At 29.5% G+C, this 15,093-nt stretch overlaps 4 protein-coding genes across 5 annotated transcripts in view; 3 read left to right on the top strand and 1 right to left on the bottom strand.

Moving 5' to 3' along the window:
- The first annotated feature begins 31 nt into the window (after nt 1-31).
- LOC114124585 (60S acidic ribosomal protein P1) lies at nt 32-2,702 on the top strand. Its single transcript, XM_027987878.2, has 4 exons — nt 32-228; nt 1,136-1,292; nt 1,369-1,458; nt 2,572-2,702. The coding sequence occupies exons 1-4, from the start codon at nt 154-156 to the stop codon at nt 2,583-2,585; spliced, it is 336 nt and encodes a 111-aa protein (XP_027843679.1). The 5' UTR covers nt 32-153; the 3' UTR covers nt 2,586-2,702.
- Nucleotides 2,703-2,985: 283 nt separating this feature from the next.
- LOC114124583 (2-Hydroxyacid oxidase 1) lies at nt 2,986-5,787 on the top strand. The gene is made up of 9 exons (XM_027987876.2): nt 2,986-3,345; nt 3,406-3,557; nt 3,617-3,737; nt 3,823-3,957; nt 4,022-4,144; nt 4,913-5,045; nt 5,100-5,216; nt 5,348-5,459; nt 5,520-5,787. Exons 1-9 carry the CDS (start codon nt 3,209-3,211, stop codon nt 5,585-5,587), a joined length of 1,098 nt encoding a protein of 365 aa, XP_027843677.2. The 5' UTR covers nt 2,986-3,208; the 3' UTR covers nt 5,588-5,787.
- Nucleotides 5,788-7,148: 1,361 nt separating this feature from the next.
- On the top strand, nt 7,149-9,250 carry LOC114124598 (very long-chain specific acyl-CoA dehydrogenase, mitochondrial-like). 2 transcript variants are annotated; one of them, XM_050210705.1, is made up of 4 exons: nt 7,156-7,232; nt 7,337-8,622; nt 8,695-8,898; nt 8,982-9,250. In XM_050210705.1, exons 2-4 carry the CDS (start codon nt 7,345-7,347, stop codon nt 9,141-9,143), a joined length of 1,644 nt encoding a protein of 547 aa, XP_050066662.1. In that variant the 5' UTR covers nt 7,156-7,232; nt 7,337-7,344; the 3' UTR covers nt 9,144-9,250. The 2 variants fall into 2 exon arrangements, with proteins under 2 accessions (XP_027843698.1, XP_050066662.1); XM_027987897.2 differs by having other exon boundaries at nt 7,149-8,622.
- A 1,835-nt stretch (nt 9,251-11,085) lies between these two features.
- LOC114124577 (peroxidase) overlaps nt 11,086-15,093 on the bottom strand; it is a 31,545-nt gene continuing 27,537 nt past the window's right edge. Inside the window, exons 6-13 of the mRNA XM_027987868.2 lie at nt 13,818-14,011; nt 13,328-13,523; nt 12,897-13,242; nt 12,657-12,813; nt 12,402-12,572; nt 12,133-12,331; nt 11,962-12,067; nt 11,086-11,892 (exon numbers count right to left, since the gene is read on the bottom strand). Of these exons, the coding sequence (XP_027843669.1) occupies nt 11,766-11,892; nt 11,962-12,067; nt 12,133-12,331; nt 12,402-12,572; nt 12,657-12,813; nt 12,897-13,242; nt 13,328-13,523; nt 13,818-14,011 (1,496 nt within the window). The 3' untranslated portion in view covers nt 11,086-11,765. The remainder of the gene's footprint in view (nt 11,893-11,961; nt 12,068-12,132; nt 12,332-12,401; nt 12,573-12,656; nt 12,814-12,896; nt 13,243-13,327; nt 13,524-13,817; nt 14,012-15,093) is intronic.

The following is a 15,093-nucleotide window of genomic DNA, read 5'->3' as shown; positions in this document are numbered from 1 at the left end:
TCAACAACAAACCGGAGCGCCACCGCTAATATACGAGCACGACCACGGTACCTCTACTCTTTCGCGTCAATTGCTTGTTCTCAGCAGAGCTAAGGCCGACGGCGACTTGCGATTTCTCATAGTTAACAAATTTTCATCCATTTCAATCCTACAATGGCCATCTCAAAACCCGAATTAGCCTGCGTCTACGCCTCACTGATCTTGGCCGACGATGACATCGATATCACGGTAATTATTTTTTGATCGTCGTCTAATGTCGACAATGTGCTTAATGGAAAATACGACAGCGTCTGTTTAGATCCTTTACTTTCTCGCATGGTGTCTATTACAGCCTGTTTATTTTTATTTGTTATCTATGCTTTAAGCGTTTCCGAATTCGGTGACATGTTTCTGTTCGATTACCGGAAATTTGCCCTGCGAACATCGCGTTGTATTTTTCAGAGTTGCGATGCACTCCCAATCCTTTGGAACCACGTTGACGATTCTAGTGACACTATTCCTAACCACCAAAATTTAATAACCATCGGCATTGTTCTCTAAACAGTCTAAACCGCGACTTGAATTTTTACCGATATTCACGGTATTACTGTTATTTTGTTTTAAGCGTGCCTTATTTCCATCGTATTATTGGTTCACTTTTGCGATGTTTTAATATCCACCGAATTATTATAGGTATTAAATTACCTATTTTTTGATTGAAATACACGTTTATTATCTTACGAATATGAATATTGGTTAGGTATTCAAAATCACATTCAATAAATATTTATTGAATAAAGGTATTGTGATTATTTTTAAATTTTTACGTGATTACATATATTACGCTATAAATTGTAATAAGTGAATATATTCCATTCTAGTTTCTTTACATGTATTTTACTCGTATTTATTTACATAAACTGTTATAGTATCTATGTTAGACATTCGTCATCTATAAGTAGGTATTCCATGATTTGAATTTTTAATGAAAAAAACATTTGTTGTACCTATCCAAATTTGGTTTTTTAATATTTTAACAGTTTAAAACAATAATTTATTAATCAGTCCTAAAGTCAAGTTATGTCTAGGTACTTCATTCTTTGCTGTTTTAATTGTTATTTGTATATATAGTTTATTTATGATCTTATTATTTTAGGGAGAAAAAATCCAAACAATTCTAAAGGCTGCCAATGTTGAAGTTGAACCATATTGGCCTGGTTTGTTCGCCAAGGCTTTAGAAAATGCCAATGTTAAGGATTTAATCACCAACATTGGATCAGCAGTAGGAGCTGTTCCAGCTGGAGGTGCCGCAGGTATGAATATTTCATTGGGATAACCTAACATTTTCATGAGAAATGTGAGTTGATAATAATTAATTTCAAATTGCAGCTGCTGCTCCAGCAGCTGAAGCCAAGGAAGAAAAGAAAGAAGAGAAGAAGGAAGAAGAGAGTGAAGAGGAAGACGATGATATGGGCTTTGGTTAGTACATTTTTTGTTTATTGTTTTTTTTTTAGTTGAAACTTAAAAGTGTTGATGAATAATAATCTATTCCATTTAAGTTAAACCTCTTTCTCCTATACTCAATAACTTGAACTGTCAGACCCCCTAGACAAATGCAAAAGCCCTATGATTGGTTGCTGATGGTGAATAACTAGTTTTATTTCTAGTTAATGGTCATCACTGAGTAATATGGATGATTAAACAATTATTAACTAATCAAACATTGTAATAGTGTGGAATCTGGATTATATTTCATTGAATTAGTATATTAAATAACCAAATTACCAATTATGTGTGTATAAAAAAAAAATGCATAGTTTAGGTATAAACTTAATAATATAATTAAATACATGTGCACCTAATAATGTCACAAGTTTGACATCAGTATTTGTAGTCATATTTATAGACCACTGATTTTTAGCTGGTCGAGTAGTTAAATTTGAAATAATAGAATATTAAATTTAAATCTGTATCTTAATTAACCGTTGTATACCAATAGTACAAATCTCATAGCATAAAATCTTGAGGTGTAGCTTAGCGTTTTAACATTTTTATCATTTAATTATTAAAATGTACTAGTGGATAATTTTTTTTTTCTATTATATATATATGGTATATCATACTATCTATTAACAATTACTTGTCCAGATTCTTTCCTTAAATTATATGGTAATATAAGTTTATACTCCATTTTATGAAAGAAAGTACATGTTTTTCGGCATTTGAGACACTAGCTGCAAGGTTGGTAACGAGTGGGAAAAAATAGACCTCCATGCTGTTAATGGCAACAGTTGGATGTGTGACTCATTAAATGAAGTATAGTGATTAATTTCAAAATTGCAATTATTATAACTACTTTAATTGAGTAACACATTTTTTACTGTCCGATGTATTCTCTTAGGTAAAGTTATGTTTAGGTATATTATGAGATTTCAGAGACTCTCTATATGTAATATTAATGTACAAAGGTTATTGATGGAGTGTTGATATGCCATTAGTTTGATTATTTGTTGAATATCTAACTTTTTTAATCCTAAGTTTTCTATGGAATATTCTAACTAATATTACTTACAATCAACTTTTTATTTTCAGGTTTATTTGAATAAAAATCTACTTCATCGACTGACTGTTTCCTCATACAAACATGGCAACATTAACTTTATTTGTTGTATCTTGTAACTTGTACAACTAATCAAATTAATAAATGTTGTTATATTTTATTATTTATGTTATTATTAATTTTTCCTTTACATTCTCTTATATTGAAACATTGTTGGCATTTAATAATGGTCATTCTTTTTTATGCTGAACTGCTCTTATATTTTAAAGAGAGAAGAAGAATTGGTAATTTGATTGGGTTTAGGCTCTAAAGATATAAACAACTTGATACTCTAAAGATTACTATGCTGATAAAAAGTTTCTAGGTTAGAATTAAGTATGTTATGTAATGGACTATAATGTTCTTTACTGTAATATTTATGATATTAGTTAATAGTTCCACTTGTCAGATATCTAATTTGTGGTTAATACAAATTTCTTTTTACCTATAACAATACATTTTATTAGAGTAAAAACATTTTATCTAAATTGATGAATCCTCAACCTTTGAACTACTTATCTGTATTTCTTTAAGAGGAGGATTATTTGTGTAATTAGTTAGTAACAACGAACAAGTTGGGCGTTTTGATGTCAGTGTTTTAAAATCGAAGGTTTTCATTAATTACACAAAATGTCCAATAAGTTTATATCTGTTAAAGATTTTGAAAACTATGCTGTTAGCACATTGCCACGAACTGTTCTTGGTTATTATCAAAGTGGTGCATGTGATGAGTACACACTTTCGATTAATAATAAGGCATTTAATAAGTAAGAATCATAATTTATTTTTAATTTGTATTCATTAAAATCTCACATTATGGTGTGTAGATTACGCATAGTACCACGGATGTTACGTGATGTTCGAAATAGGGATTTGAGCATTACCGTTCAAGGTGATAGAGTAAATGTGCCTATAGGTATATCCCCTTGTGCTATGCACAAAATGGCTCATGAAGATGGAGAATGTGCATCTGCTAGAGGTATAACCGTAAAAATAGTATTTATAATGATTTGTATTGAAATTTAAAAAATTAAATAGCTGCTGGAAAGCATGGTACAATTTTTATACTTTCAACGTTGTCAACGTGCAGCTTGGAAGAAGTTGCTACAGCAGCACCGAATACTGTGAAATGGTTTCAACTCTACATCTATAAAGATAGGTAGGTATATGATGATAATAATTTGCATGTATCAATCATACATGTATAATACCTATTCATTAAAGATAATATGGTACAATTTTAGGGCTTTAACTATATCATTAATACGGAGAGCAGAAAAAGCTGGTTACAAAGCACTTGTGTTGACTGTTGATGCTCCAGTGTTTGGCATTCGGTATAAAGACATAAAAAATAATTTTAGTTTACCGAGTTGGTTGAAGTAAGACAACATTTTAAAGTTAAACCGATAGTTAATTTAAATTGTTAAACTTATCGTGTTATAGATTAGGGAATTTCTCTAAAGAACTGTCAGAAATAAACCAAACTAATGGTTCAGGCTTGACAAAGTATGTAATGAGTCTTTTTGATGATCGTTTAGTATGGGATGACATTAAATGGCTGAAAAGGTGATTATATAATTTATTTATTTCTATATGACAACTAATATTGAAGCAAATAAAAAAAAGTCGATCAATGGGTACTGCTCTGTTGCGTATCTTTAAAATTTTGACTTGTTAGTGAAATTTTCAACGGCCCTTTCTCAAACACACGTTATATTTTAAGTTATGTTAGGAGATGCATTAATTTTATTAAAATAATTTTATACATTTTTTAAAAATATGACTGCATATTTTATTAATCCAAAATTGTATAATAATATTGGAATATTATAAAAAAAAAAAATGAATGACTTAATAGTTTATTATAAATTGTTTGAAGAAAAACAGTGTATTGCTTCAGGCCTGGGGGCTGGGGCCTTCTAAGCAAATAGGCCTGGGCGCATTTGTACCCTTTGATTCTACTTAGTAACGACATTGGCTTTGCTGTACGTGATATATTTAAGTGTTTAGTAAGATCACTGATGTGGTTGTATTAAATTTGAAAAAACAACATAATACTGTCTTTGTATACGAAAAATGATTCTGAGTGGAGAGTATTATCAGCTTATTTACACCAAGTATATTTTCATACTAGGTCAATTGTTTACTAACAACTGGTAATTTTTTTGATTTTTCTAATATGCTAACTATTTTTTGATCAGAAACCACCTTCAAAGTTAATGATCAAATCTTTTATCAACTACTTATTTATTGTGTAAACACACACACAACATTGTAAAGATCATTGCATTTATTACTCTGTTGAGAATCTGAAATACATATTTTATTATTCAGTATTACCGACCTGCCAATAATAGTAAAAGGTATTTTGAGTGCAGCTGATGCAAAAATTGCTGCTGATCTAGGATGTGATGGTGTATTTGTTTCCAATCATGGGGGAAGGCAGTTAGATACATCTCCAGCAACAGTATGTGATGAATTATTAAAATATTCACTTTAAATAGCATACATTTTTTTATAGATTGAGGTTTTGCCAAGCATTGCACGAGAAGTTGGACATCGTGTTGACATTTATCTTGATTGTGGTATAAGGCATGGAACTGATGTGTTCAAGGCTTTAGCTCTTGGTGCTAAAATGGTATACCTACTATCAAATGTTTACAATAATAACATATTTATTTGAGTTTTATTTTTTAAACATAGTTTAAATGACTTCTATTTAATAAAGTTTTAATATTTGCTTATATAAAATGTTAATTTCATTTCTAGGTGTTTTTAGCACAACCTATATTATGGGGATTGACGTATGATGGCCAAAAGGGCGCAGAGGATGTTTTTGGTATTGTTATTAATGAATTCGATAATACCATGGCTTTAGCAGGTATTTACTTATATATAATGTCTTATCTCACTGATTTTCAACTAAATTGGATATTTTCAGGTTGTGTGTCAATAGACCAAATAAAGAAGGAAATGGTGGTACACAAATCAGTATATTCAAAACTTTAAATGTATTTTGATATTTTTTATACTGTTTTCTTACACAAATATTCTTCATCTAAAATAAATAGTTATTATAATATTTATATTCTAAAAAAACTTAGTCTTCTATTATCTACTCATTAAGAAATTAAGAAATTTACTAATATTACGATATCTAAAGTACCTACAATTATTACGATATTATTATTACATAATACATTTTTGTTTATGCATTTTTTTTTAAAGTTGGTTAAGTTAACCAATGTTTTAATTAATTTAAGTTTTGTTTTATTAAAAAAAAATAACAGCCAAGTTAAAGTCAATTTGAAAATATAAATTAATTATGTAACTATACAATTGCCAGAAAAATAAAATAAAATAAAGTTTTTTAATTTCTTACTCTAACTATACTGATAAACATTTTTCTCATTAAAAAGTGAATGATTAATTTTAGTAGGTATAGTATAATAATATTTAATATTATTTTATTATTTTTAATAACAGACCAGTTTCATCTAGACAATTTGGGTGATCACTGCAATAGTTCAGTGGTGAATCCAGAAGTTCATCATTGTAAGGGAGAGGATAATTAAAATTTATCCACTAAATTATACCAAAGAACAAACTATTCATATTTAATAACATATATACTTTTTAATATCACTATTTTTAATTGATTCTTAAAAGCTGGTTACATTTTTACATTTACAAAAACTACATTCATTTTATAGATGTGGCACAATAAAAAATAAAATATAATAAATCAATTTTAATATAATAAGCACAATGGAGGGTATTACCCTATTACCCCTTATCAACCACTACGATATTAATATTTTTGACACTGCATTTGAACCAAGTATTTACAATTTCAATATTAAATTTTAATACCTATGTAATAAAATTTAAATAACCAGAAATCAATGCAAAAAATGTATGATTCACATTAAATACAAACAAATTGTGAACAATTCAAATTTTAACAATATAACTAAGTTATCTTCAAACATTCTATTTTTTTTTTTAATTAATTACTGTGAACCTTTGTATATTGTATAATATTATTATAATTTATAAAGTTTGTTTGTCATCCTGTACTGTAAACTATAAACATTAATACTTAAACTTAAATAGTTAAATAGAATGATAATAGGTAGAATAATTCTTAATTTTTTTCGCATTTTGTTCCCGACGATGCAATTAGTTACATGGGGTCGGTTACGGTTATACTTTATTGTCTTACATCTCTATAGAATTCTGTCCTTAAGGTTTTTTACTCATATTTGCTAGTGTTGTCTATTTCTACGAATTAAGATCTGTGCTTAAACTATATTATTTTAATTTGTGCTATTTTTTTTTTACACATTTTCCTCTTTAATTTTACATTTATTTCCATGGTCTCTTTAAGTGCAACCGTTAAAATTATGTAATTTTACTCAAATTTTAGAATAGATTAATAAAAGTTTTAAAACTATTTGAAATAATTAAAAAATTTTAGAAGCTTCTCAAAGTTGATGATAACAGGTAACAGCTTATTTTTTTTATCATATTTCATATTACTACTAATATTATTCTGTGATAAACTAAAGACGATAGTGTAATCGAACCGTCCGTTCGTCGGTCACGTTATGTGATTAAAAATTAAGTTTTTTAAATAATATAAAATATTCATGTAAATATATTTTTAGTATAATTCTATTGATTTTAATCTGAAAATTGGTATTGATTATTGATATAAAATTCACTCATTGATATTATGTTATAATTCCAATTTAGAAATTACAATGTGGAGTGTTATAAATCGACGTGTATTCTTCAGGAAACTTGAGCGGCAACTCATTGTACGTTGCACGTCTACAAACGATTCATACGGACTAGATAAAATAAAACCAATACCTGTTCCGGACATCGTGAGAAAACCACCGCGCTTACCATTTTTGAAATCAATATATGCCGGTCAATATGATATCGAAGTCCTTACATATCCAGAAACTCTTAATCTAGAGAGGTTTAAAGATCTGGAATCCCGAGTGCAACAAGTCCAACACAATTGTACGAAAATTGATACTGTCCGTCAACTAGGACTATTCGGCATGAATGCTCCACATCCATATTCAGGCCTTAACTTATCTGACACCGAAATTGCTCGTGTATTTGAACACTTTGATTCTAATACATTCAAATCTGTGTTTGATCATACGCTCTGTATCGATATAATCAAAACTTTTGGTACACCCAATCAAAAATCTAAATATTTACCATTGCTCGCATCAGGTGCTGTATGCTCATTGCACATCGATACTGTAACAGGTAAACTATTGCCCAATGAGAGTTGGGAACTCACCGGTTCCGTGAAAAATTCTACAGATGTTTTCTTGTTATTCGTTATTGGAAATAAAGCTTACATCGTAGAAAAGGATAAAACTTTTGTAAATGGAGAAAATTTAGAATTGAGACAAGCGGTCGTTACTCCAGATGATATAATGGAAAATGTTAATTTAACAAAAATTATGCAGAAGGGTAAATTATATACGTGTTCATTATTGACTACATCGTTAAAGAGAGTTGTTCAATCAACCATTCAAAGTATAATACCAAAAACTAGGTTAAATCTAAAACTAAGAGAGTATGATTCTGTTCTCAAGATATTAGCAAAATCGTTAATAAACATATATACACTTGAAAGTATGATTTATTTAACCACATGGATGACTGATGGATTTGATGATCCTGACATCGAGCTAGAGTCAGCTTCTATACAGCTATTTGCTCGTCAAACTGTTGACAATATATTGATAGATTTAAAAATGATAAATGGAAGAAATTCAATAAATGAACAGTTTTTATCTTTGTGCAATGAAGTGGAGGATTTAGTTGAGAGTTTAGAAGGAAGTATGAAATTAGCCAATTTTATTAGTAGCCGAGGTGTGGAGTTTTTCAATAAATCTGAGTATAAAGAAAATGTTTCATTCCTGACTACAGCATATAGAAATATAATGATGAAAAAAAATAAACCAAGCTTAAAATACGATTTTAAACAATTTCTACATCCTGCACTCAAGGTATTGGTTTATACTAGTCTAGTATTTGTTACTGAACTAATCTTGCTTAATTATTATTTTTTTCAATTTCAGCACACTGCAAATTTTCTCGAGTATGATGTATTGAAATTCCAATTTATAATTAACCAATGTCACGATGCTGGTCAACTGAACACTGATAATCAAATGCTTATGGAAAGGTTGTCAACAGTAATTGTATACATTTATGCTATGACAGCAGTGATTGGTAGAGCTTCTAGATCATATTGTACTGGAATCCGGTTTTGTGATTATGAAGTAATTTAAAATAGCTTTTTTGTGTTTTATGTTTTGAGTTGAAGTTTTTTAAGTACCTATAACAATATTATTATTATTTTTAGATGAATACTGCAGAAACAGTGGTTAGAGAATCGTGTGCTTTGCTTAAACCAATCTTAGAAGAACTAATGAGTGGAAAATATATTGCAACAGATTCAGTTTATGAATCATTTGCCGACCAATTATTAGTCAATAATATAAACCGAGAACAAATAGAGGTGTAAAATATATAGTTTATACTTTATTACATTTTTATTTGTGTGTAATCATTGTATTGTGTATGTTTCAAATTCATTTGTGTATAGTTTAAATAAAACATTCTTAATTTTAACTACATAATTAGAAATTACGTATTAACTGTAGCTATCTACAACTTATTATAAAATTAATTACCTTTTACAAGAATATTTAATATAAATATTAAATATTAACTATTGGTGCATAAAGAGTTTTAAAATTGTTTTTGATGAAAAAAAGTATATATAATATGTAATATATTATACATAAAATTTCTTATGTTTTATTATACTTTTACAATACTTTAGATGTTGTGGTAGCAATTCTAAAATTTTCCTGATTTGTCTGTATAAACTATAAATAAACAATATGTACCTAATACAAACTAATGACATACCTAAGTATAAAAATACTAATACATACTAAAGTATGATTTGATCAGTAAAAAATAAAATAATGAGCTTTAAAGAACATTATATGAATATAAAGTTGAAAAGAATAAATGAAACTGAAAACACCTTGAAACTAACAAATGTTTTTATAGATTAATTTTCCATTTCAATGGTCAAAATAATTGATTTATAAATTTTGAAAATGTATTACCAAAAAATTATGTAAGTACTAGTGTTGCAATTACTGTAATACTGTATATATTTTTGTGCTAGTACCTATCACCTATAGACAATTTCAAAAATAATTTGATTAATTTTAATAGGTTTTTTTTTAGTTATAGTTTGCAAAGATATATAAGTATATATATAATATATTAATATATATTTATGTATATTTATTATATATTTTATAAATGCATCTGTCTAATCCTGATTATCTTATATTATTTGAAAATTATTATCTATTTTTAGTTTTTATTAGTATTCACTATTTAGTTACAAGTTATGTATTTTGATGCAGTGTCAAAAAAGTGGAAAGCATAGGTAACGGTGTCAAGCTCTATCGTCAGTAGAAACAGAGTTGGTATTGAGTTTATCTAAAAATCATTGCATTTATACTAAAAACAATCCTGAGCTTAGACAATCTGTCAAGTTTTTAGTTTATTACCATGTATAAATATATACTTATATAAATTAATATTAGGTTTAAACATTTATTTTATTGTCGAAAACATGGAATTCATTATTTATATTTTTATTAACGTTTTAGTCATTAATGACTCAATGTTGATGAACGATGGTTGGGAATGAATTGATTTGTGGTATAATAAAAATAAAATAAAACGCGGTACTTGTAACCAAATTAAACCTGCTTAATGATTTCTTAATTCTTTTCAGCATGCTATACATTTTTTGAAATGTGATACGTTGAATTTTCAATTTATTTTATCATTAACCAATGGCATGCTGATAGTTGATGGTCAATTGATGAGTAAACAGTGATAATCAAATTTTTATGAAAAGGTTGTCGAGTGACGAGTATAAACACATGCTCGATGTAGGTATACATTTATGCCAGAACGGCAGTATTTTGTAGGGAATCTCGGTCAATGGTTCCTATGGTCGTGGTCATAACCCAAAAGAGTCACAGAAAAGTCCAGGTAAATACATTTTAGAGTTACGACAAATATAGGCTTTAGCCTCCCCAAATCTCAAACACTATTTGCGCCTATAAGTCGACAAATTATAAAATTGGGGAGCCACTGTATTTGAATCATATTGTATAGAACTCCAGTTATGTGGTTATGTGATTTTAAAACAATTACAATAACTTCTTAGGGTTTTATGATTTAAGTTGCAGTTTATTGTTCATGACTATTATTATTATGAAACATTGGTAATTGGTTAGTGAAATTTGTAGGTACTTATCTAAAAAGAATTGATGAGTTGTAAATATATTGTATCAGATTCAGTCTATGAATCACTCTCACATTCACTGACCAATAAATTTATAATATATAAATAAAGAACAATGACATAGTAAGATGTATAATTTATTTTATTTAAACATTACATTTACATTTAAATTGTTGTCTAATAATGTATAATACAGATATGTTTCAAATCAAATTGTGTATAATTTAAATAAAATATTCTTAGTTTTAATTATATAATAACATAATAAATGTAGATATCTACATTCAAACAACTAATTTTGAAAAATGCTCTTTACAAGAATATGCAGTATGGACATTTACTGGCACTTAAACTGATTTAAAATTGATTTTTATGAATAAAAATATGTGTTTTATTATACATTGCTATTTCAGAGTTTTTATATATTTTATAATATACATAAAAAATATTTTGTTTTATTTAATCACATTATGGTACTTATATATATCATAGAGGTTGTGGCAGCAATGCTAATGATTGCTGATTAATTGTCCGTACAAATAAACAATATGTAATACAAACTAATGACATAAGTATAAAAATACTTAGATACATAATACTCGTATTAAGTAAAATAAAACAATTAAATAATAATTAATATACGTAAAAATATGGTTTGAGCGTTAAAAACAAAATGATGAATCTTCAAAGAAATTTTAAAGAACGTTAAGAATCTAAAGATGAAAATAGAAGAAAGAAAATTAAAGAAACCTTATAGAAGAAAATGAATATTATTTACAAATACTGGTTGTTTGGTTTAATTTATTTCTTCTTATACTCTTCTTGGTAACCGTATTGCGGAGCTGCGTGACTGTAAGCTTCTTCTTTCCAGAAGTTGAGGTCGATCGATGGAATCCTATCGTAATCATTGCAACTCACCAAAGGATTCCTATAAGCATTAATGAATCCGATAAGTATCAATAACATTATATTATTATTATTATTAGTGACCACTCACTTTTCAGAAATCTTCAAGAAACCTTGAGGTTGGATTGTGTGTAAATCATCGCTGTTATCACAGAATATCCTTGAAACACTAGACTTACGGATTTCGTTAAGTTGTTCTAAATTTTAAAAAAATAATATTTTTATGTAAGATTGTTCAAGAATTTATTGTTTATTTTATTACCTGGTGTGAAGGATCCAACTTGTCCACCCAGTTCGTAGAAGTATCTATCAGAGACTTTAGTTCTGTAAAATTGTTCAGTCAAAAGGCACAAGAAAGTTGGTCCAGCCAATGTGTTTGGTACATGAGCTTCCAAAGAACCACCGACAGAAAGGTCAACATCGTCTGGGTGGTTGTAAAGAAGAGCAAGTTTTTCAATACGCTAAAATAAGAAAAAAAAATTAATTAGGTCGTTGAGAATACGCAAGTTTTATAAGTATTTAGGTACTCACTTCAACATCGATGTAGTCGGAAAAGTCTTCAAATTTGTGTGCTCTTGGTAGACCACAAAATTCTCTGTAATCGTTGTAAGATGCAAGACCATGGTCTCGGCCTCTTTGTACGTCAATAGCTCTCAAATCACGACCGAATGGACGGCCGGCTCTGAACAAGAAGTCTGTAATCTATAAACACAATTTTTGTAAGTTACCATGGTATAAGTATCGTACTGTGTCCTATCCTAAAATATCTAAATATCTAATAATTACTTCGCTGGTGAAGAACGGGTCGACTTCTTCTTGGCTTTGTGTTGTCAAACCTCTTGACAAATGATCGAAGTTGTATCCCTTTTCAATGATCGTTGGCCTATTAAAGTAGTCTGATAACCTAACTGCGCTCAAAAGATTACGGTCTTCTCCAATCAAACTGTAGACAAAAAAAACAATTAATACTTTTGTTTAACTAATTTAATTCTTGTGGTCGACGCTCGTATGATAAAAAACACTTACTGGAATTGTCCTTGGATGGACGAATGGAAGTATCTGAATGCGGCGTGGGCATGGGCGTTTATGACACTAGGGTCGACGTTTTCTTTGTAATCGTTTGTGTATCCTTTAGTCTTGTACAACAGACCGTATTTCAACATGTTTTCTGTTCCCAAAATGATAGGTAGCCATTCGTGATAGTTGATGTGTTGGAATTCAGCGATCAACACTCGTCTGGATTCTTGGTACAGTGTTTCGTCATCCCAGTGGGGGTTGATGTGTGACAGTACTGTAGCGATACGGTTGTGCTCTCTGAGGAACAAGATCTGTAAAACAGTCAGCTGTGGGTTCTGGTTGGCTCTTCGGTCACCTGAAACAACGAGATATACGGATTTGTGTCATAAAAACAGTTTTTATTTTTTATTCAATACTGTTCGAATGTCAAAAATACTGACCGAATTGGTAGCACGGTTCTTCGTCTGTTTGCTGGTCGCATACGGCACTCTTGTTTGCCGCCGCTGGAGGCCACGGTCTTCCATCTCTGAATTCTACTCTCAACCTACCACCAATTCCTTCACGGAGCGTATCTGCTAACCGTTGGCTTGAACCGTACACGAAAGAAGCATCCATCCAGTGTGAAACGACTACTAACTATAAATAACATGCAAAAATACAATATTAAAATTATGCATTATTTTGTGTCGCAAAAACGGCGTAGCTATTTTGGTAATATTCTATGTACCAACTGTTTTTAATATGATATAGCCTAAAACGTTATATATTTTAGGTCAAGTTTCTTAATGAAAGTGTCAAATAAATTAGCTGTAAACAGGTTTTTTTTTAAATTTTACTTGACCTTATTAACTGATCAATGATTATATACCTATGGACCGTATGGTGATCAAAACGAACAATTTGGGATAGATATAATAATTGATTATTTACTTGTTCAGCGGGCTTGTTTCCGGCGTTGCATCCAGTTTCTTGGTCAGTGGTCGAACGGACAAAGTTCATGCACTCCCTGTGGAATTTGGAGAATACTGGATCATCTTCAGGGATCGTAATTGGGAAACAGTGTACATCGGGGTTGTTGCTTAACAAACGGCCGTTGTCGTCGCAACATCTGATTGAGTGACGTTCTGTAAATAGAAGAAATTATATAAATATGTTTCGATCTCAAGTCCAAGACAACTACAGCCAACAAGTATCATTAGTATAATATTAGGATCAAATTCACTAAACGTCCACATTGAGATTATGATTGACGTCCGATGAATAAATAATACACGGAAGTGCCTACATTTTATATTATTTTTACGGGTAATATTTAAAATATTTTATAATTGCCCAACCATTCTAGATGACATTTTAAATATTAATAATATCTATAAAATAGTTTTAAGTATATTATCGTTTTTTAAATACTGTCTGGTATGCATTTCGATCATCGTCAAAGTTGTCGACGGACCAGGAATTAATTGGAATTTGATTCCCTCCCGTTCATGACCTGAACGAATGCCCAACAATCAACATGGACATAATTTCCACTTTGGCATTTTCTAACTATCGTTTGGTTATAACTAATACTTATTAGTTAATAAATATCTTATAAATGTGTGCAGCACGTATATTCAAACATATAATTACCAGAAGGATATAACCCACGATGACTATAACACAATGTATAATATAGGTTTTTTATCAATTCCCGCAGCCTAACGTGACCGCTACTTTAAGACGTCATATTGCTGTGAAAACTTTATCGTCACGAAATCAATATTACTGTGCAAATTAGGTATCACTCACGTGTAATGTTTATACCTATTATATACTGTTAGTATATTCACCAGCTATGTAACTGTTGTGTGACGAGGAGAAGATGCAAATTATTGTGAAAAACGAGTTGAGCAAAACATTTCTTGTTTGTTTCATTTTTTTAAGATTCATGTTCAAGTCAAAAAATAAAGGTATCTGATATTAATAGTCGGTCATCCATACATAAAGTACATTACACTATATAATTGATTTTCTTTGGCAATTGCAAAATTTTTACGAGTCTACCTATTATAGAACATAATATGGTGTAGTGTACCTACGTGTAAATATTTTTATCTTTATACTTTATAGGTAATTGAATCTGTCCGAAATTCGCAAACGTTTAAACATCCTAGATTCTAACTTGACTTTCGAATAGGAAGCAAAAATCGACCGGTTTAGTTTG

The sequence above is a fragment of the Aphis gossypii genome, chromosome 1, assembly GCF_020184175.1.
Source record: "Aphis gossypii isolate Hap1 chromosome 1, ASM2018417v2, whole genome shotgun sequence".
In the NCBI taxonomy this organism is placed as follows: domain Eukaryota; kingdom Metazoa; phylum Arthropoda; class Insecta; order Hemiptera; family Aphididae; genus Aphis; species Aphis gossypii.
Note: the sequence above shows the minus strand (reverse complement) of the source record. Positions and strands in the feature narration are given on the sequence as shown.